This window comes from Indicator indicator, chromosome 28 (assembly GCF_027791375.1).
Source record: "Indicator indicator isolate 239-I01 chromosome 28, UM_Iind_1.1, whole genome shotgun sequence".
NCBI lineage: Eukaryota > Metazoa > Chordata > Aves > Piciformes > Indicatoridae > Indicator > Indicator indicator.
Window position 1 is genome coordinate 3,013,237 of NC_072037.1, and position 23,045 is coordinate 3,036,281.

The 23,045-nt window shown below is 48.9% G+C and overlaps 1 protein-coding gene across 1 annotated transcript in view; it reads left to right on the forward strand.

The window, feature by feature from the left end:
* The window catches only part of CACNA1B (calcium voltage-gated channel subunit alpha1 B), a 437,648-nt gene that overhangs the window by 291,164 nt on the left and 123,439 nt on the right, over positions 1–23,045 (forward strand). Inside the window, exon 20 of the mRNA XM_054393221.1 lies at positions 9,768–9,830. Coding sequence (XP_054249196.1) covers positions 9,768–9,830 — 63 coding nt within the window. The remainder of the gene's footprint in view (positions 1–9,767; positions 9,831–23,045) is intronic.

A 23,045-nucleotide genomic window follows, 5' to 3' on the forward strand; every position in this document is an offset into this window, starting at 1 on the left:
GACCAGAATCCTCAGAAAAATCACAGTCACAGAATGCATCAGGTTGGAAGAGACTCTCAAAGGTCATCTTGTCCAACTACCCTACCAGGCAGCAGGGATACCTCCAACTAGATCAGGCTACCCAGGGCCACATCAAGTACAATCTTGAATATTTCCAGGGATGGGACCTCAACCACCTCTTGGGCAACCTGTTCCAGTATTTCATCATCCTCATTGTGCAGAACTTCCTCCTGATGTCCAACCTCAATCTGCCCTGCTCCAGTTTCACACCATTGCCCCTCACCCTATCCCCACAGGCCTTTCTGAACAGTCCCTCCTTAGACTTCCTGTAGGTCCCCTTCAGGTACTGGAAGACTGCTGTAAGGTCTCCCCAACGCCTTCTCTTCTCCAGGCTGAACAGACCCAGCTCTCTCAGCCTGTGCCCATAGGAGAGGTTCTCCAGCCCTCTGATCAAGTTCATTGCCTCCTCTGTAACCACTTCATCAGGTCCATGTCTCTCTGCTGTTGAGGGCCCCATATCTGGACACAGCACTGCAGGTGAGGTGCCCCCAGAGCAGAGCAGAGGGGCAGGATCCCCTCCCTCCATCTCTGGCCACATTGCTTTGGATGCAGCCCAGGCTGCCACTGGCCTTCTGGGCTGCCAGTGCCCACTGCTGACTCCTCTCCAGCTTCTTGTCCATCAGCATCCTCAAGTCCCTCTTTGCAGGGCTGCTCTGAATGTCCTCATCCCCCAGCCTGGACTGATATTGAGGGTTGCCCCAACCTGAGTGCAGGACCTCACTTTGCCAATCTCATGAAATTCTCCTCAGCCACCTCTGCAGCCTGTCCAGTTCCCTCTGGATGCCATCCTGTCCTTCAGTCTCATCAAGAGCACCACTCAGACTTGCAGAGGGTGCCCTCAATCTCACTGCCTATATCATTGATGAAGATGTTGAACAGCCTTGGGCCCCTTCTTTTCATAGGCAGAGGTCCAAACTGGAGTGAGAAAATTCTGTGTAGATTTGCCAGATGTTGCTGAGGTCAGCACAGAATTGTGCCTGCCTGGCATCACTGGCCTGTGTCTTGCATGGATTTACTGAAGAGTAAGTTCTCCTTAAGGATTCATTTAACTCTTCTGGAATTTTAGCACTGAGACAACCAGCATCAGAAAAAAAAAAATTAAAAAAAAAAATCTGGTGGTGCATTTTCCTGAGAGCTGCTGATGTTTTCCAGACCCCCACACACTTTGCAGGGGAGACCTCCAAAGGCTGGAGAAGCTCAGGCACAGAAAAAGAAATTTCCTGTTTGGTTTTATTGCAAAGCCTCTGAACTGCAGCAGGATCCTTCTTTCTTCCTTCACTCTGCTCCTTCTCTCCAGACCCTCGTGGCTGAGACTGTGACTGACTTCATCAGAGACACAAAAGCCAAATGGAGCCAGCTCATGACATGTGAAGGAAAAATAATATTATTAGTTGGACTATTTGAGTCTTCTTACCACTTTCTTTTGCCTTTGCTGCTTTAATCAGCTCCTGTTTGTGCTTGTGTCTCTTTGCTGGTTTTAAATGTGATCCTTTTCTTGCAATGATTTCCTGTCCAGTCTTGGCAAGAAGTCAAAAGAAGCTGTTTGCTCTTGCTCTGTGATGAATTTCCTGGGACTGCTATTTCAAAGAGCCAGATGCTGCTTGTTTGCTTGTGGTTTTTCTTTTCTAATCAAATCATAGTGCATGGGAAGAGTTCTTAGAAATCTGAATAAAGCCCAAGACTTTAAATGGAGCTAAGACTTCACACTGCATGGTTAGTTATTTTAAGTAACCTTGTTCCATGGCTCCTTTCACTTAATTGGCAGTAACTCAGGGCCACATCTGTGAGCCACAATCGAAAGTGAGGACAGAATCAGGGAAGGGCTTTGGTGGGAAAGGGCTTTAGAGATCATCTACCCTGACCTCCTTGCCATGGGCAGGGATGCCTCTCAACTAGACTTGGTTGCTCAAGGCCCCATCCAGTCTGGTCTGGAGCACCTCCAGGGAGAAGACATCCACAACCTCTCTGGGCAGCCTATTCCAGAGTCTCACCACCCTCATACTGAGGAGCTTCTTCCTCAGCTCCAGTCCAACCCTGCTCCCCCTCAGCTTCAAACCATTCCCCCTTGTCCTGTCTTTTGACACCCTCATGAAGAGTCCCTCTGCAGCCTTCTTGTAGGATCCCTTCAGGTACTGGAAGGCAGCTCTAAGGTCCCCCTGGAGTCTTCTCCAGGCAGAACACCCCCAGCTCCCTCAGCCTGTCCTCACAGCAGAGCTGCTCCAGCCCTTGGATCATCCTTGTGGCCCTCCTCTGGACTCTCTCCAACAGTTCCATCTCCTTCTTATGATGGGGACACTACGACTGGGTGCAGTTTTCAAAGTGAGGTCTCACAGAATGGTGGATTTTTGCCTATTTTGCCTCAAACTGCATCTGCCCAGATCAGTACAGGAGGTAATGAGGCTCACAAAGGAGCACATCCCACAGTGTAGCTCCTCACTGCAACCACATTCTGCAGGCTGTGTGGAGCCATCAGCCATCCACCCTCACATGACTTCTGCTTCTCTCTGCTTCAGAGCCAGTTTGGAGCTCAGCAGGCCACTCAGAGAGCTCACAGGGCTTTACTTTGGAATAAAAACTGTGTTCAGGTCAGTAGGTTGATGACCAAATGGATAATGACACAGAGGAGAAGGCAAGGGAGAAAGTTCGGTGTTTGATGAGGCAGAAATAGGTGTATGGATGGCTTGCTGGCTCATGATCCAGAAGAGATCTAATGAACTCATGCCAGAGCAATTTGTTTGATACATAAACACATCCACAGTCAGCTCCAAAAGGACTTAGCAGCTGCAGCTTCCAGGTTTGCAGCACTTATCTCTCAGACAGCTCCTTCCACTACAGTAGGGATGATGATAGGGACCCATAGTTGACAGCTAAGTGCACCCCAGCTAAGTGCACCCCACTACCTCATTTCTTATGCTCTCAAGCTACACAAAGGTCCTGAAGGTGAAGCAGGTGCCATGGTGATGGCAAGACTTGAGAGATCTGATGCAATTCAGAGCTGGCCATGCCCAGCACGTTGCCATTCTTGGCATGCTTGAAAATGGCATTTTGGGGCATGTGGAAATATCCCCTGCAGAGCTTGGGGTGGTGAGCAGGGAATGGGGGAAAAAACTGGGGCTGAGCTACCAAAGATGGACCTGCCCTATCAGTTTGTCTTCTTACTTCTTCCTAAGGAATGAATTTTTTAGTTGCATAATTTGATCTTCTTTTCATAAGGCATGGAAATGAATTTCTGCAGCAGCAGCTACCTACAACTTGAGTTAGTGTTCTGAAAACATCAACTTTTTCTCTACCTGCAGCCATCAAGACAAGTTTCTCAGGTGTTAGCAGAGGGCACTGTGACTTGCATTTCCTTAGTCATGGTGTTCATGTTCCCAGCCTGCTTGTCCACCTCCCACAGAGGTGATAAAGCTGTCCTGGGGCTGGGGCTGGTGAGAAGTCAAATTGTTCTGCTGCTTCAGCAGTGAGGTGCTGTGCTTGCTGTTTTGATTCCTACATCAAGGACTGAGAGCATTTATCCTCTCCCAAGCCTCCTTCCAGGCCATTCCTTACTCTGGAGTGCTCTACCTGCTGCTCCTCCACCTCCAGCATTTTCCTGTGCTCACCATTTGTACACTCATAGAATCATAGAATTAATCTGGTTGGAAAAGCCCTCTGAGCTCATCCAGACCAACCATCAACCCAGCACCCCCATGGCCTTTAAACCACTACACTTTGGCCACAACAACCCCAAGCAGAGCTACAGGCTGGGGACAGAGTGGCTGAGAGCAGCCAGGCAGAGAGGGACCTGGGGGTGCTGGTGGACAGCAGCTGAACATGAGCCAGCAGTGTGCCCGGGTGCCCAGGAGAGCCAATGGCATCCTGCCCTGGATCAGCAATAGTGTGGCCAGCAGGAGCAGGGAAGTCATCCTGCCCTGTGCTCAGCTCTGATCAGGCCACACCTTGAGTGCTGTGTCCAGTTCTGGGCTCCTCAATTCAAGAGAGATGTTGAGGGACTGGAAGGTGTCTAGAGAAGGGCAACAAAGCTGGGGAGGGGTCTGGAGCACAGCCCTGTGAGGAGAGGCTGAGGGAGCTGGGGGTGTTCAGCCTGGAGAAGAGGAGGCTCAGGGCAGACCTCATTGCTGTCTACAACTACCTGAAGGGAGGTTGTAGCCAGGTGGGGGTTGGGCTTTGCTCCCAGGCACCCAGCAGCAGAACAAGAGGACACAGTCTCAAGCTGTGCCAGGGGAGGTCTAGGCTGGGGGTTAGGAGGAAGTTCTTCACAGAGAGAGAGATTTGCCATTGGGATGTGCTGCCCAGGGAGGTGGTGGAGTCTCCATCCCTGGAGATGTTCAAGAGCAGCCTGGGTGAGGCACTTAGTGCCATGGTCTGGTTGATTGGATAGGGCTGGGGGATAGGTTGGGCTGGAGGATCTTGGAGGTCTCTTCCAACCTGGTTGATTCTATGATTCTGTGATTCTCTGTCCCAAAGTACCATGGCCACAGGTTTCTTGGCCACCTCCAGTGCTACCTCCTGTCCCTGCAGTCCATCTTCACTGGCTCTTCTCTACCAGTCAAGCCTCTGTTCACAACTGACCTCCAGGAAATGATCAGTTGATTGCATCACCTGCAGAATGTCACTTCCTAGGGATAAGAAGCTGGCTGCTTGTTGAGTCCAAAGCACCCAAAGAGATGCCTTCACCTCAACAGATACAAGACACTCCTGCTTGAGCCACAGATTGCCTTGTGCTTGATAGCTCACAGAATGGCTTAGGTTGGAAGGGACCTCAGTGATCATCTGCTCTCAACTAGACTTGGTTGCTCAAGGCCTTATCCAATCTAACACCCCCAGGGAGGAGATATCCACAATCTCTCTGTCAACCTGTTCCAGTATCTCACCACCCTTGGTACCGAAGAACTTCTTCCTAAGATCCAATCTAAACCTTCTCTCCCTCAGCTCAAACCATTTTTCCTTGTCCTGTTGCTGGACACCCTCATGAAAAGTCCCTCTGCATCCTTCCTGCAGGATCCCTTCAGGTATTGGAACACAGCTCTAAGGTCCCCCCAGAGTCTTCTCTTCCCCAGGCTGCACACCCCCAGCTCCCTCAGCCTGTGCTCACAGCAGAGCTGCTCCAGCCCTTGGAGCATCTTTGTGGCTTCCTCTGGACTCACTCCAAGTGAGTGAGTGGTGTCAAGGTGTCTGTTTAATGACAGCCTCATTATAGCAGCAGTGCTGAGGTCCCTCCACCTTGATTGCAGTGGTGGTGAGGTACCATCCATCTTGGAGCTGACTCCCAGTGCTTTATCACAATGTTCTACCTGCTTTTGCTTTGTAGCTCTTACTTCATCCATCTCCCAGGCTCTCCCTCATTTGTCTTCTTCTCCAGCAAAGGGACTTAATGTGAACAGATTTGTCAGTTTGTTTGGCTTGGGGTTTGTTTGTTTGTTTTCATCTGGTGAACTCTATCCTGGATGGATGCTTTTTGGTGTGTGTTTGTTTTTTTTCACCTGGTGAACTCTATCCTGGATGGATGCTTTTTGGTGTTTGTTTTGTTTCACCTGGTGAACTCTATCCTGGATGGATGCTTTTTGCTGTTTGTTTGGTTTTTTTTTTTTCATCTGGTGAACTCTATCCTGGATGGATGCTTTTTGGTGTTTGTTTGTTTGTTTTTTTCTACCTGGTGAACTCTATCCTGGATGGATGCTTTTGGTGTTTGTTTGGTTTTTTTCATCTGGTGAACTCTATCCTGGATGGATGCTTTTTGGTGTTTGTTTTGTTTCACCTGGTGAACTCTATCCTGGATGGATGCTTTTTGGTGTTTGTTTTGTTTCACCTGGTGAACTCTATCCTGGATGGATGCTTTTTGGTATTTGTTTGTTTGTTTTTCACCTGGTGAACTCTATCCTGGATGGATGCTCTTTGGTGTTTTGTGGTTTGTTTTCTTTTTCCTTTGAGGATTAAGAGCTGCCCTGGGGCGTTGGTTTTGTCTCTGTTGCAATGTTTGGTTTTAAAGCAGACTGTTTCAGACCTGTTGCTGGGGTTTTCACTTGAGCCCATTGTTTCCTTCTTATTTTTGTGATTTATTTATGTTTTGTTTGTTTGTTTGTTTTCTGTTTAGCATTTTCCTTGCTTTGTTGTTTCTGGAGGTGAGTTTCTGGGTTCCTGTGGTTTGCCCAGCTTTGTCTTTAAGACCCTCTGTTTCCTACAACATTGAAACCACTGAGAGAGTGCACAGGCCCATGGGGTCTTTAGAGCAAACCATTGGTGCAGCTTCCTTGGTGGCCAGAATGGAGGAGGGGGTTCAAGAGGCCAATTCTGCAGGCAGTGGATCTGCAAAGCCCTTTGTGATGCTGCTGGAAGGGAAAGCTGTGAGGCTTCTTCCTCTGGGTCACACAATGACCACAGTGCAAACAGGGTTTGATTTTTCTCTGTTTGCCTGACCCAAAGCCTGAGCTCCCCATTTTTGGATTCCTCCTCCACCTTTCCTATCCCAGCCAGAGCTGCACCAATGGCCAGTACAAAAGGGGCTGTGATAAGCACACCCAGCCCAGTGTGGACCAGCAGACCAGCTGGAGAGGACACAAGCCATGGCTCACCTGGCATCCAGAGCCCCATGTATTTTCCAGTGGCCTCTCTTCACCTTTTCTTGGCAAAAGTCTTCAAATAGAAGTCACAGCAGTGAGCAGGCACTAAATTCATAGGAACCCCCCCAGGCACTTGTGCTGAAGTCATGCTGGGTGAAGCTTTTGGTTGTTGGTAGGGGTTTGAATTCCCTAGCGATGGGTAACAGTGGTAGCCAGACCCAAGGAAATGATGTAAGTATAGATACAGGGTGAGAGTTCTTCATGGGGAAGAACTTCCCAGATGGGGTGGGTGAAACTTTGCTGACAGTGGCACAGGCAGTTCATGCAGTGTGGGCACCAAGCACATTCTGTAGGATTGCCCACCACCATTTTTCAAAGGGCTTCCCAGGCAACATTCCACCCTCTAGAGACCTCCTTTTCTCTCCAGGCTCTGACTGAGTTCTGCTGGTCCCTCCCATGCTTGTTCCAAGCAGTCCTTAGAAAAGTGCCAGAAGCACTTGCAGGTGGCACATCATTTCACACTGGTTTCTCAGGGTCCCTTTTGTACAGGTCTGGGGATGAAGGGGGAAGAGTTGCTCTGTTTCTCTCCAGGGCATTTTTCCATCTGAGGTTCCATATTTTCCTTTTGTCTTGGAAATACTGTGGTCTGTTTCCAAACCCCTGTTGGGCTTTCAGTACCTAACAGGACACAGCAAGAAGTGTGCTTGAACACCCAGCCTGTAGAATGTCCTGTGCTGGGTGATGTGTAGAGCAGAAGAGGTGGTGTTCTCTTGCTGGTTTGTGATGTCTTCCCTTTCTTTCTTCCCCTGAAGTGTGTTGATGTGTGAGGTAGTGTCACTCCTCCCCTTAGCTTCCCTTTTTGCCTTTGCTGTTGGTGTAATGGTGATTCAGCTCCACCAAAAGACACTCTCTTGTGCTCTGCCCCTCATGGATGGTAAGTAGCAATGAGCAAAGCTCAGGTACTTCTGCCATTTAAGTTGGAAAAGGAAGCTGTCTTTGCCTCATGGCTTTTTACACCCTACAGTTCCAGCATCAATTTACTCCAATTTATGGTTTAAAAAAAAAAAAAAAAAGAGAGAGAGAAAAAGCAGACTCCAGCAAAGGGAGCAGAGCAGCAAGCCTGGAGTGCTGCAGGACTTGCATAATGTTAGCTGGCCAGGTTACAAGGACACTTGGCAGGAGCAGAGAGTGGCCTCCACCCCGCACTGCACCAAACCAGGCAGGGATAAATGCAAAGGTCCATTCAAGCCTCCTGCTGAGAGATATTGAGATCTGCTTTCAGCAATCAAAAGCCAGATTGCCACAGGTGTTGCACAAGTTGGTGTTCCCCAGTACATTCTCCTCCATCACAAGTCTTCCTTTTACCTGTGCTTGAAGCATTTGAGCAGCCAGGGGTTTGTTCTCTGAAATACTGAAGCTTAGGCCAAGTGCTTCACCTGTGACTGCTCAGCAGATTACTTGCCCCAAGCAAAACTTTGATGGTGCCTTTCATAATTTCCTTTAAATCCATTCCAGCTTTCATGACCTCTGGATTTTGGGGTCACATGCTTAACATGGGCCAATGTTTCTGTTCAGAAGAATCCATTAGTTTTAAGTAAATGTCTGTTTAAAACTCTATTTATATCCAAAGCACATCAGACTTTAATTGGACCTTCTGGTTTGCTAGTATTGATTGATAACAGAACAAAACTCTGATGGAAGCAAGAGGAAAAAATAAAACCACTGTAACTGGAGAGGCACAGTCAGGAGGTAAAGGGATTTTCTTTTCAGCTTTGAGGAGGGCTCTTTGGGTGATGTAAGTTAAGAGTGGTGAGACACTGGAACAGGTTGCCCAGGGAGGCCACAGACGCCCCCTCCCTGGAGGTGTTCAAGGCCAGGTTGGATGAGTCCTTGAGCAACCTGGGCTGGTGGGAGGTGTCCCTGACTGTGGCAGGGGGTTGGAACTGGATGATCCTTAAGGTTCCTTCCAACCCAAATCATTCTATGAATCTTTGTAGATTTATCAAAGTTACTCTTTATGGCTGTGACCAAATCAGAGCCTCAAGCCAAGACCCAGCAGGATATCTAGAATCCTGTTTTTCTGCAGATTCCATGCCAAGGAATCAACTCTTCTTCTCTATGAGCAGTGATCTCTGTATATAGAACCCCCTTTGTGTCATGGTGTTTGTACAGACACTGGATGGAGGAGAATCTACAACATTTCCTTGTGAACTGAAACAGGCTCCTTCAATAGGGTGTAGAGCCCTGCCCAAGCTGCAGCAGACCTCCAGTGGTTAGCCATGGAGAGCAGCACTCAGGCAGCCTGAGCTCAGGCACAGCCCCATGCCTGTCAGAGGACAGAGGCAGCTGACTGTGAGGTGTCCCTGCCCATGGCAGGGGGGTTGGAACTAGATGATCCTTGTGGTCCCTTCCAACCCTGACTGATTCTATGATTCTATGACTCTATGACTCTGAAGAGCAAATCCAAGGCAGGGACCAAGGAGAAACAGCCTGACACCAGCTACCAGGGCTCAGGTGGATTTTGGTTCTTGGGATGTAGCCCAGGGTCCCCCCTCCAGCCCATGCTCTCCTCCCGCCTGGTGTCACAGGGCCAGAGTGGGAAGTAGCATCCTGCTCCCACTTGGAAAGAATGATTTGCAGCACAGCTGTAAAAGCAATCCCCACCTGTTCCTACAAAGACCTCTACCCTGAGGTCCTAAAGATGACTTCTGCAGAGGACTTTTATTGTGTGAGTACAGCACATGGAGGCATAAAGTCCGAATATCATCGTGTGGCTTTCGATTCACCTTTTGATTTTTTTGTGTGTCCCCTCCTGCTTCCTTTTTTTTTTTTTTTTTTTTGGATCCTTTGGTTGTTTCCCTGTTAACTAGAAGGTGTCTGTGGCTTCCACACTTTCTGAAGCTTGCCTGGTCTCCTCCTGAGATGCACACTGCAGTCTGCATTCGATAGGACACAGCCTTGTATGAGTCTCCTCCCGATGTCTTTTATGGTTTCTCTTCTCTTCTTCTTCCTTTCTTTTTTTTTCTTTTCTCTCTTTCTTTCCTTTTTTTTTTAATTTCCTTTTTTTTTTTTTTTAGTTATTTGTTATTTTTCTTTTCTTTTCTCACTTTTTGTTTTTCTTTGTTTGTTTTGTTTTTGCATGTGCAGTTTTGTAAAGCAAACTCGAGGTACTGTATCTCGCAGCTCGTCAGTCTCCAGCGTTAATTCACCGTGAGTTGCTCTCTGTTATGATATTCAGTACATGGATTTTATGACCTATATCTTCTCTCTCTATATATATATCTATACACAAACCTCCCTCTTCCCCCTTCTCCTGATGCCTTCCCCACCTTGTTTTCTCCCAAAAAACCAAAAATCCAAATCATTGCCATCATTGTGGAAAGCCTCCAGCCCAACGTACGGTGGAAGGACTGGAGGGTGTGCAGCATTGCCATCTGATGCTTGTGATTTGATTGTGAGCAACTTCGTGGTGCTTCTTACATTGACTGTGTGGTTTTTGTTGTTTCCTTCCCTTCCTTTGTGGTGTTGTTTTTTGGGGTTCCCTCCCTCCATCCCCCTTAATTAGTTCCCTTTGTTCCTTCCTTCCCTATTTTCCCCTCCTCTTCCATCTGCCCTCATTGGATGGTTTGTCTCTTGTATTCCTGTTCTCTGTGTTGTGCTGGGCTGATGGCTTTGGTGTTCCACCAGTGTTTGCACTTATGGTCCAATAGGAGAAGGGGGGCCCACCATGAGTGCACTCTTTACCAAGGAGAACTTTAAAAGGAATTGCTGGCAACTAGACTCAAGTGAGCCCAAATTGCAGAACTGCATCAACACCCTTGGGAGCACTGCTTTGTGTGTGTCATCTCCAACCTGCCCAAGCTGGAGCTTACAGCTACAGATCTTTACTGTAAGGGTGATGGAGCACAGGCTGCCCAGAGAGGTTGTGGAGTCTCCTTCTCCAGAGGCTTTCAAGACCCATCTGGATGCATCCCTACGTGACCTGCCCTAGGTGCTCCTGCTTTGGCAGGGGGGTTGGACTCGATCTCTAGAGGTCCCTTCCAACCCCTACCATTGAATGATTCTATGATCTTGTCAAATTGAGGCACTCAGCAAGCTCCTATGCACCCCTGGCTGAGCAAACAGTGGTAGACCTTCTGTTCCCTCCTAACAAACCAACCCTGCTGGCTTTGCTGTCACTCCCTGGTGTGTTGACACCGATGGAGGTTTGTAGGAGAAACCATTGCTCCCTGCTGACTAATCCAGCAAACCTGGTCACCAGCTGCTCATCAAACCCATCTTAGTGTCTCTGTTTTGGGTGATACCTTTACCATTTGATGTTGTCTTTCTTCTTTAATGCCCTTGGAGAGACAAGTAAGTGCCAACCTAACACACGCGCGCGGGTTTGTCCTTGTGTGCACCACAGCAGGTACCAAAGGCCTGGTGAAGCAAAGGAGCTTCCTGACATCTTCCTTTTTCCTTGGGTGTTTTCTGGGGGGGGCCTTGTCCACTGCTGGATCTCGGATATGTTTGGATTAAACATACATAGGTGTGATGTGTGAGCTAAGCTTCTGTCTTGACCAAGGGTGAGCTCCAGCGACTGGCCGAAGTAAGTGTGAGGTGTCTGTGAGATCTCACGGGGCTGGGAGAGTGGAAGTTAGGGGAAACAAGCAGCCCTGGGCAGCTTTTGGTTCATTTCTTCCAATGCATCTCCTGTCTGCTGGGAATCTTGATAGGCAGGAAGGTACAGAGAGCTCTGCTGCCCTTCAGGTGTCTCTCAGCCTGGCTTACCCCAGGCAGGAACGAGGGGATGGTGAAAGGAGGTGGTAAAGGGGGAGGTATTTCACCAGCTTCCTGACATCTTCTTTCTTCCTTGGGTGTTTTCTGGGGAGGCCTTGTCCACTGCTGGATCTCAGATATGTTTGTATTGAAAACATATTGGTATGATGTGTGAGTTAAGCTTCTGTGACCAAGGGCGAGCTCCAGTGACTGGCAAGAGTAAGTGTGGTGTGTCTGTGAGATCTCACAGGGCTGGGAAAGGGAAGACTAGGGGAATCAAGTAGAGCCAGGCAGTTTTAGGCTCATTTCTTCCAATGCATCTCCTGTCTGCTGGGAATCTTGACAGGCAGGAAGGTACAGAGAGTTCTGCTGCCCTTCAGGTGTCTCTCAGCCTGCCTTCCCCAGGCAGCAACGAGGGGATGGTGAAGGGAGGTGATAGAGGAAAGGGTAAGATGTTCCACCAGCTTTCTGACATCTCCTTTTTCCCTTGGTGTTTTTTGGGGGGTCTTACCCACTGCTGGATCTCAGATATGTTTGTGTTAAAAACATATTGGTGTGATGTGTGAGCTAAGTTTCTGTGACCAAGGGTGAGCTCCAGCACCTGGCAAAATCAGCTGTGCTGTGTCTGTGAAATCTCACAGGGCTGGGAGAAGGAAAATTAGGGGAATCAGGCAGCCCCAGGCAGCTTTTGGTTCATTTCTTCCAATGCATTTCCTGGCTGCTGGGAAACTTGACAAGCAGGAAGGTACAGAGAGCTCTGCTGCCCTTCAGGTGTCTCTCAGCCTGCCTTCCCCCCAGGAGTGAGGGAATGGTGAAAGGAGGTGATGGAGCAGAGGTGCTGCCCACTGCCTTCCCCCCGGGAGTGAGGAAATGGTGAAAGGAGGTGATGGAGCAGAGGTGCTGCCCACTGCCTTCCCCCCAGGAGTGAGGAAATGGTGAAAGGAGGTGATGGAGCAGAGGTGCTGCCCACTGCCTTCCCCCCAGGAGTGAGGAAATGGTGAAAGGAGGTGATGGAGCAGAGGTGCTGCCCACTGCCTTCCCCCCAGGAGTGAGGAAATGGTGAAAGGAGGTGATGGAGCAGAGGTGCTGCCCACTGCCTTCCCCCCGGGAGTGAGGAAATGGTGAAAGGAGGTGATGGAGCAGAGGTGCTGCCCACTGCCTTCCCCCCAGGAGTGAGGGAATGGTGAAGGGAGGTGATGGAGCAGAGGTGCTGCCCACTGCCTTCCCCCCAGGAGTGAGGGAATGGTGAAAGGAGGTGATGGAGCAGAGGTGCTGCCCACTGCCTTCCCCCCAGGAGTGAGGAAATGGTGAAAGGAGGTGATGGAGCAGAGGTGCTGCCCACTGCCTTCCCCCCAGGAGTGAGGGAATGGTGAAAGGAGGTGATGGAGCAGAGGTGCTGCCCACTGCCTTCCCCCCAGGAGTGAGGGAATGGTGAAGGGAGGTGATGGAGGAGAGGTGCTGCCCATTGCCTTCACCCCAACGCTTGAATTTGCTCCAGTAGAAACTGAAACAAACCATTCCAGGGCAATGTTTGCACAAGCAGGGCTAAAACCTGGAAGGAGTGAGGAATTTGGCCCCTTCTCCAAACCTGCAGAGGCAGAGCTGCCTATTGAAAGGCTGAAATCACACTGCAGGCACAAAAATCCCCTTGGCAGGAGGATTTGCCCACTTTCAGAGGTGTTTGCCATGGGAAGGCTGTTGCTAGCTCCCCACAAGCAATGCAGACAATGCCACAGAGGCTTTTTCTTTTTTTGCTGATGTGACTCACATCTGTTCTCTGAACAGAATAAATTTTTACTGCAAGAAGCCAGAGCTGAGGCTTCTGATCCTCTTTCGCATCTCCGTGCACTGTCTGGGCAGTAATTTGTAATTTGCTATGCAAACCAGGGCTGGGTTTGGTGGATGAGCTGAGCAGGCATTTTCTTCTCTGTGGGTATCTAAAGCACATTTCTCCTGGAAAACCTCTTGCAATGATTCAGTAAGTGACTGGACCCCATAGCAGTGTGCAGTGTATGGAAGTCTCAACCATCACAGAGCATCTGTAGAGCCCCCCCAAAGAGTAAAGACCTCAGAAGGTCTTATTGGTTGTCTTATTTGTGTCCAGTTCTGGGCTTCCCAGTTCCAGAAGGAGAGGGAAGTGCTTGAAGAGGGTACAGCAAAGGGCTACAAAGATGATTTAGGGGACTGGAACATCTCTGTTACGAAGAAAGGCTGAGGGACTTACTGCTTTTTAGCCTGGCAAAAAGAAGACTTGAGAGGGAATCTTCTCAATGCCTAGCAGTACTCAAAGGCTGGGTGTCAGGAGGATGGGGCCAGGCTTTTTGCAGTGGTGCCCTGGGGCAGGACAAGGGGCAGTGGGCACAAACTGCAACCTAGGAGGTTCCACCTAAACAGGAGGAGAAGCTTCTTTGGTGTGAGGGTGCTGGAGGCCTGGAGCAGGCTGCTCAGAGAGGTTGTGGAGTCTCCTTCTCTGGAGAGATTCCAGACCCCCCTGGCCTCTGTGATCCTGGGCAAGCTGCTGTGGGTACCCTGCTTTGGCAGTGAGGTTGGACTGGATGATCCCCACAGGTCTCTTCCAACCTCCCACCCATGCTGGGATTCTGTGACTCCCTCAACCATCACAAGATGAGGATTCATGAGAGAATTTGCCATCCCATAACTCTTAAACACAAAAAGCCCCAACACAACTATTCTCTGAGCTGTGTGTCCACCTAAATATGAGGTGGTGGAGGACTGGAACAGGCTGCCCAGAGAGGTTGTGGAGTTGTTCTGGATGCCATCCTGTGCAACCTGCTCTGGGTGAACTTGCTCTGGCAGTGGGGGTTGGCCTGGATTATCTCCACAGGTCCTTTCCAACCCTCACCATGCTGGGATTCTGGGATTTGCTCAGTATAAATGTCATAGTTAGAAATATGGGGAGGGTTAATTTGAAATTCAATTAGATGAACTGGAACAACTCCTCTTGGGGCTGTGCTGTCAGCTCCCATTCCCTGGCTGAATGTTAGCAGAGGTTCAGGATGCTTTTGTATCCCTCTGTGTGTACCTGCTGGGAGTGCTGCTTGCTGCTGTAATTATACTGAAGAGAGAAATTTGTGTGCACAGATGAAAGCTGAACAGCAACCTGCTGATCAAAAAAAAAGAAAGAGCTTCTAAAGGGTGGGAAAAAAAGCCACCAACATCCCTGTCCCCTTTTTCTCCTTCAGGTTGCTCAAGGAATATAAAATACTTTTAACACCAGGAAGGAGCAGGATCTGCAGAGACATGGTTTTGTACTCTGTGAGAGCTAAACTTCCTCCAAAATTCTTTTGGGGTACAGAGGGCCACATTCCTTCTTTGACTGTTTTCAAAATAGATTGTTCCAAAGTGGTAAGAAACCTAAAATAAAGACCACTGGAGCTAGATTCTTAGACCAAAAAAAACCCAACAAACATTAAAAAGAAAATCAAGGTGAGTCAGTTTCTTGTGCTAATTTCCAGCCTTTTGTGCTGTCACAGACTCATGGAGTTGCAGGGCTTGGAGGGGACCTAGAAGAAATTTATGATACAAGCAGCACAAAAATCCATTTTTAACTCCCTCGGGAGAGGTAATTAACCACAGCTCTGCTCTTGGTTCTTTAAGTGGAGCAGCATTTACCTAAATACATACAGAAATTGGCAACTGATTTATGTGGACATAGGCAAGAACACACAGCTCAGAGAACAGTTGTGTTGTGGGGTTTTATTTTTTCCCCCAATGCTATGTTTTAAGAGTTATGGGATGGCAAATTCTCTCATGAATCCTCATCTTGTGATGGTTGAGGGAGTCACAGAATCCCACATGGGTGGGAGGTTGGAAGGGACCTGTGGGGATCATCCAGTCCAACCCCCCTGCCAAAGCAGGGCACCCACAGCAGCTTGCCCAGGATCACAATGGCCAGGGGGGGTTGGAATCTCTCCAGAGAAGGAGACTCCACAACCTCTCTGAGCAGCCTGCTCCAGGCCTCCAGCACCCTCACACCAAAAAAGCTTCTCCTCCTGTTCAGGTGGAACCTCCTGGGTTCCAGTTTGTGCCCATTGCCCCTTGTCCTGTCCCTGGGCACCACTGACAAGAGTCTGGCCCCAGCCTCTTGCCCCCAGCCCTTTAGCTCTTGCTGAGCATTGCTCAGATCCCCTCTGGGGCTGCTCTTCTCCAGGCTCAACACCCCCAGGGCTCTCAGCTTTTTTTCCTCCTCACAGAGATGCTCCAAGCCCCTCAGCAGCTTTCATAGAATCATTTCTGTTGGCCTCCCTCCAGCAGTTCCCTGTCTCTCTTGAATTGGGGAGCCCAAAGCATTGTGTTTAGTGAATGGAAGGGGGTTGAGTATTTTTTTTTCACCTGTAGTTGTTTATTGTTGGTTTCTATTAGGATCCAGAGCTGCCAGTCATCACTTGGGCATGACAAAGGGCATGTTCTTAAGGTGCTTTCTAGAATGGTAACTAAAGCAAAAGTTGATGTTTCACAGGCTAGGGAATTTCCCCCCAGAAGTGTTGCACAGCTGCCAGAGAGCTGGGATGCTTTCCCCCCCCCCCCCCCCGCCTCCTGAATAAAAACTTCCAGCAGCTCTTTCTCCCCCAGCCCAACCATCACAGCACATCTCTGCTGCACCCACCCAGCTGTAGGCAAGCTGATAGCACACAGAGGGAAATGAAAAAGCTTCAATATCTTCCACCAGCAGGAATTTGTCATTTGGCCATCCAAGAACCCCCAACTGTTCTTGATCTCTATCTCTTGCTTTCATATGTTCACTGTCTGGGCCACCTCCTTTATTTCCATCATATCTAGGGTAAAAAAGGAGCTGTGACATCATTCCTGGTGTCTTTTGTGTTGATTTGTATCAAAAGCCTGGAGCTCATGGCAGGACTTTGAGGATAACAGAGTCTGGTCTGGGCCACTGGCAGGATGTCTTCTGGAGAGTGTGGCTTGAACACTGCAGAGGGAAAAAGAAGTTGAAATGGTTGCAATTTGCCTGGATTTTAGGAGAACTTAATGTTCCATTATTCTACCTCAACCTGTCTTTGGTTAAATCAAGCCATAGTGACATGGCTTTTAACCTCCTCCTTTTCCTTTTCCTTTCAACCCTCTCACCCTGCTGTGGATGATGTGGAGGCAATGATTTGATCACAGTTTGTAACTGAGATTCCAAACAAGTCTTGAGGCTTGAAAAGGGATCTTGTGCCTAATGATGACCTTGAAATGGGGAGAAGAGAAGGCTGAAAAGGGATCTTGTGCCTAATGATGACCTTGAAATGGGGAGAAGAGAAGGTTGAGGGGAGACCTCATTGCTTTCCACAACTGCCTGAAAAGAGGTTGGTGTGAGGCTGAGTTTGATCTCTTTTCCCTAGTAACTAGGGACAGGACAAGAGGAAATTGGCTTAAGTTGTGCCAGGGGAGATTTAGATTGGAGATTAGGAAAAACTACTGCAAGAGTGGTCAGGGATTGGAACAGGCTGCCCAGGGAGGTGGTGGAGTCACCATCCCTGGAGGTGTTCAGGAAGCTGTAGATGTGGTGCTTCAGGATATAGTTTAGTGGTCATGGTAGTTGAGTTATGGTTGGACTTGATAATCTTAAAGATCTTTTCCACCCTTAATGATTCTGTGAACTTGGGACAAATGGCTGAGTCTCTGCCCCTGGAAGTGATCAAAAAATGAGTAGATGTGGCACTTCTGGACATGGTCTAATGGTCATGCAGGTGTTGGGTAGAAGGTTGGACTTCATCTTAGAAGTCTTTTCCAGCCTTCCACACCTTGGAATTTTTGCAACTTGCAGCTGCCAAGCCATGCATGTCCAAGTGCTCAGCAGCTCCCAGAACACCTTCAGCTCTCTGGCATCTCAGCCTCTTCCTCCTGCTGAGATCAATTACCTGTGGCCTGCACATCCTGTATCTGAAGCTCTCCAGATTGTCTAAAACTGCAGCTAAAGGCAGTGGGAATGCAACCTGAGAGTGATAATGGTGGAGGGGAGGGGAGGAGAGGGGAGGAGAGGAGAGGTGAGGAGAGGGAGAGGAGAGGAGAGGAGAGGAGAGGAGAGGAGAGGAGAGGAGAGGAGAGGAGAGGAGAGGAGAGGAGAGGAGAGGAGAGGAGAGGAGAGGAGAGGAGAGGAGAGGAGAGGAGAGGAGAGGAGAGGAGAGGAGAGGAGAGGGAGAGGAGAGGAGAGGGAGAGGAGAGGAGAGGGAGAGGAGAGGAGAGGGAGAGGAGAGGAGAGGGAGAGGAGAGGAGGAGGGGAGGGGAGGAGAGGAGAGGAAGAGGGGGGGGGGGGGGAGGGGAGGAGAGGAGAGGAAGAGGGGAGGGGGGGGAGGGGAGGAGAGGAGAGGAGAGGAGAGGAGAGGAGAGGAGAACCAAATGTTTGCATTTAGGGAGATTTCCTATCTAAGAATTTCAAGGAAGAAATTGCTCCTCATGTTCCACCCTAACTTCTGCTGCTGCAGCTTCAAGACCATTTCCTCTTGACCTTTGGCCTGTTCCTTGGGAGAAGAGACCAAGACCCAGCTGGCTCCAGCCTCCTTCCAGGGAGTTGTAGAGAGCAAGGAGGTCTCCCCTCAGCCTCCTTGTTTGCAGGCTGAACACCCCCAGCTCCCTCAGCTGCTCCTCCCCAGCCCTGTTCTCCAGACCCTTCACCAGCTTCATTGCTCTTCTCTGGACACACTCCAACACCTCAATGTCTTTCTTACAATGAGGTGTCAAAAATGAACTCAGGATACAAGCTGCACCCTCACCAGTGACCATGGCATGATCATGTCTCTGCTCCAGCTGGCCACACTCTTGCTGACCCAGGCCAAGGTGCTGGTGGCTTTCTTGTCCACCTGGCCACACAATGCCTCATCTTCATCTGGTTGTTGACCAAACCCCCCAGGTCCTATTCTGCCAGGCAGCTTCCCAGTCACTCAACAGCACTGGAAGAGTCTGGGCAGCTTTATCTGCAATAGTCCTTGGTGAAAGTGTCCCTGTGGCACACCCCACTGCAGCAGCTTGTTGGAAGAGCTTGGTGCATCTCTCCAGAGAGCTCCAGAGGAGATGCAGCTCAGGCAGGAGAAAAGGAGTTAAAGCATCCAAGCAGCAGCAGCTCCTGGGGGCACTGCTCAGGTGCATTCAAACCCTTGTGGTGAATTCATCTGCAAGCAAATTGTTTTATCAGACCAGAGAGAGAGAAGCTATCCAGCTCTGTGCATCCTTACCCCAAACCAAAATCCTGCTCTGTGTTTTCCAAGTGGAACACTGGAATGTGGGGAGAGCCTCTCCAAGCTAATGAACAGATGATGTGATTTTAGTGGAAAGGGTTTGGGGTTTTTTTGACTTTTTTTTACTTTTTTTTTTTTTTTTGGCACTGCATTTTTATTCTTGTTGTTGTTGGAGTGGTATTTTAACAAGCAATTCCCTTTCCTCCCTAATCAGGACATATTCTTTCCTAGCCAAAATCTCATATTGGAGGTATTTTTAACTTCAAATTATGATGTTCAGAGGCAGCTTTGGTTCATTATTTACTAAAGAGCAGTTTTTGAGGAGTTCTGGGAAGCCAAGTGCCATTAACTGCAGCAGGGATTTAAAAGGTTATGGTAACCAAATCTTTAATCATTAAGGAAAACCCTAAGATTAGAATGTGACTAAAAATACCCTTTCCTTTCTTGAACAGTCTACACAAGTGACTGGAGGAATTTATTTATACCCACATTAGTCAGCCCTTCATTAATATGAATCTTATTTGATTCCACATGAATTGCTGTGGGTTTCTTTCTAGCCACAGGCAGGAGTCATTTGCTGGCTCATTAATCCAAGCAAAAGGAGTGGAGCTGCTCAGAGGAGTGCATTAGCAGTGGTACCTCCCATGCTCTGAGCATAGAGGACCTGAAAGCTGAGTATGTTGCCAGAAGCCTTCAAAGAGTTCATAGAAATGGTTCTTTGGGACATGGTCTGATGGCCTTGGTGGGGTTAGGTCAGTGGCTGGAGCCAGTGATCACAGAATCATAGAACCATAGAACTGGTGATGTGGGAAGAGACCTTTGAGCTCATCAAGTCCAACTGCTCACCCAGAGCTCACAACCCCACCCCTGCTGCTAAGCCACTGCCACTAAACCACATCCCTCAGCACCACCTCCATGTGTCTTTCAAATCCCTCCAGGGATGGTGACTCCACCACCTCCCTGGGCAGCCTGTCCCATTGCCTGAGAACCCTTGCTGGGAAGAAATTTTTCCTAATATCTAACCTGAGCCTCCTCTGGAACAACTTGAGGCCATTTCTTCTTAACCTGCCACTTGTTGCATGTGAGAAGAGACCAACCCCCACGTTGCTCCAACCTCCTTGGAGGTGGTGATAGAGGGCAATGAGGTCTCCCCTCAGCCTCCTCTTCTGAAGACTAAGTTCCCTCAGGTGTTCCTAATAAGATTGGTGTTCAAGACCCTTCACCAGCTTTGTTGCTGTTCTGAACTAATCTTAAAGGTCTTTTCTAGCTGAAACAATTCTCTGGTTGTGTGAGGACATTCTGTAGGTGGAGAATAGGGACAGGAAAGAATTGTCAGGAAAGGGAACGAACATTAACCTTTGTACTGTTTGAAAATCAGAATCATCTTAATTGGTTCAGGAAGATTTGTAAGAAGCGAAGAGTGAACAGGAGTTCAGATAAGGAGTTGGCTTCCTAAATAGAATCATAGTACTGCTGAATTTGGAAGAGACCTTTGAGATCAAGTCCAACTACTTGCCTGGAACTTGCAGTTGGACATGATCATAGAATCATAGAATCTGTCAGGGTTGGAAGGGACCACAAGGATCAGTTCCAACCCCCCTGCCATGGGCAGGGACACCTCACACTACAGCAGGCTGGCCAGAGCCTCATCCAGCCTGGCTGCAAACACCTCCAGGGATGGAGCCTCAACCACCTCCCTGGACAACCCATTCCAGGCTCTCACCACTCTCATGGGCAAGAACATCTTCCTCATGTCCAGTCTGAACCTCCCCACTTCCAGCTTTGTTCCATTCCCCCCAGTCCTGTCACTCCCTGATAGCCTAAAAAGTCCCTCCCCAGCTTTCTTGTAGCCTCCTTCAGATCCTGGAAGGCCACAAGAAGGTCACCTCAGAGCCTTCTCTTCTCCAGACTGCACAGCCCCAACTCTCTCAGTCTCTCCTCATAGGAGAGCAGCTCCAGCCCTCTGCTCATCCTCATGGCCCTTCTCTGGACACCTTCCAGCATGTCCATATCCCTCTTGTAACAGAGGCTCCAGAACTGGATGCAGTACTCCAGGAGGGCTCTCAGCAGAGTGGAGCAGAGGGGGAGAATCCCCTCCCTGGCCCTGCTGGCCACACTTCTCCTGATGCAGCCCAGGCTCTGCTTGGCTCTCTGGGCTGCAAGTGCTCACTGCTGGCTCCTGCTGAGCTTCTCATCCCCCAGCACCCCCAAGTCCCTCTCCTCAGGGCTGCTCTCCAGCCAGTCCCTGCCCAGCCTGGATTGGTGCTTGGGATTGCCTGGACCCAGCTGCAGGACCTTGCCCTTGGTCTTGTCGAACCTCCTGAGGTTGGCTTGTGCCCAGCTCTGCAGCCTGTCCAGGTCCCTCTGGATGGATCCCTTCCCTCCAGCCTGTCTGCTGCACCACACAGCTTGGTGATGATCTCTAAGGTCTCTTCCAACCAAGACAGTTTTCTCTTGTATACAATGAAGAGTGGCAAAGGCCTCAAATTGCGGCAGAGGTTTAGGTTGGATGTTAGGAAAACTTTCTTTCCTTCAAGAGTGGTCAGGGATTGGAACAGGCTGCCCAGGGAGGTGGTGGAGTCACCATCCCTGGAGGTGTTCAAGAAACCTGTGGCCATGGCACCTGGGGACATGGTTTGATGGTCCATGGTGGTGTTGGGCTGATGGTTGGACTGGACAATCTCAGAGGCCTTTTCCAACCCAAACAATTCTATGATGGTCTAAAAATATTTACTCTCTCAAAGGCTTATTTTGTATTGGTCTGGATAAGTGATGTTGTTCTGCATCACCCCAGACGGTAGATGGTAGTTCTACTGTGGGTGGTAGGTCTACTGTAGATGGTAGGTCTACTGTAGATGGTAGGTCTACTGTAGATGGTAGGTCTATTCTAGATGGTAGTTCTACTGTAGATGGTAGGTCTATTCTAGATGGTAGTTCTACTGTAGATGGTAGATCTATTCTAGATGGTAGGTCTATTCTAGATGGTAGGTCTACTGTAGATGGTAGGTCCACTCTAGATGGTAGGTCTACTCTAGATGGTAGGTCTACTCTAGATGGTAGGTCTATTCTAGATGGTAGGTCTACTGTAGATGGTAGGTCTACTCTAGATGGTAGGTCTATTCTAGATGGTAGGTCTACTGTAGATGGTAGATCTATTCTAGATGGTAGGTCTACTCTAGATGGTAGATCTATTCTAGATGGTAGTTCTACTGTAGATGGTAGATCTATTCTAGATGGTAGGTCTACTGTAGATGGTAGGTCTATTCTAGATGGTAGTTCTACTGTAGATGGTAGATCTATTCTAGATGGTAGGTCTACTGTAGATGGTAGGTCTATTCTAGATGGTAGGTCTATTCTAGATGGTAGGTCTACTGTAGATGGTAGATCTATTCTAGATGGTAGGTCTACTGTAGATGGTAGATCTATTCTAGATGGTAGGTCTATTCTAGATGGTAGGTCTACTGTAGATGGTAGGTCTATTCTAGATGGTAGGTCTATTCTAGATGGTAGGTCTACTGTAGATGGTAGGTCCACTCTAGATGGTAGGTCTACTCTAGATGGTAGGTCTACTCTAGATGGTAGGTCTATTCTAGATGGTAGGTCTACTGTAGATGGTAGGTCTACTCTAGATGGTAGGTCTATTCTAGATGGTGGGTCCACTCTAGATGGTAGGTCTATTCTAGATGGTAGGTCTACTCTAGATGGTAGGTCTACTCTAGATGGTAGGTCTACTGTAGATGGTAGGTGTGCTCTAGATGGTAGGTGTGCTCTAGATGGTAGGTCTGCTCTTGATGGTAGGTCTATTCTAGATAGTAGGCATCTATTGTAGATAGTAGGAATCTACTGTAGATGGTAGGTCTGTTCCAGATGGTAGGTCTATTCAGGATGGTAGGCATCTACTGTAGACAGTAGGAATCTACTGTAGATGGTAGGTCTGTTCCAGATGGTAGGTCTATTCAGGATGGTAGGCATCTACTGTAGACAGTAGGAATCTACTGTAGATGGTAGGTCTACTGTAGATGGCTCGTCTACTCTAGATGGCTCGTCTACTCTAGATGGTACATTTGCTGTAGATGGTAGATCTCCTGTAGATGGTTTATACCTGTCCCAGTTCATGCAGCCCCCAGTACTGAACTAGACCCAACACTGGAGGAAGCAGAGGGGATGGGTTTGCCCTCTTTGTTTTTCCACCTCCTCCGCAGTGCTCTATGTTGTGCGCATAGGCACTGAACCTTCCCAGGCAGGCAGCTTGTCATGAAGCTGGGGTTTGTTTTAGGGTGACATTCCTCTGGTGCCATAAATAAGTTCAAAAGCTCTCCTCTGCAAGGAGATAACAGCAGAGCAACAGGAGAGGAGAAGCTGTCACACATGTCCATGCTCAGTTGCTGTAGGAACTCGCAGAGAGCAAGCATCACATAGTCAAAAGGGACAAGGAGATGACACATTCCCTCCAGTTGCTGCCACTTTGGCTCTG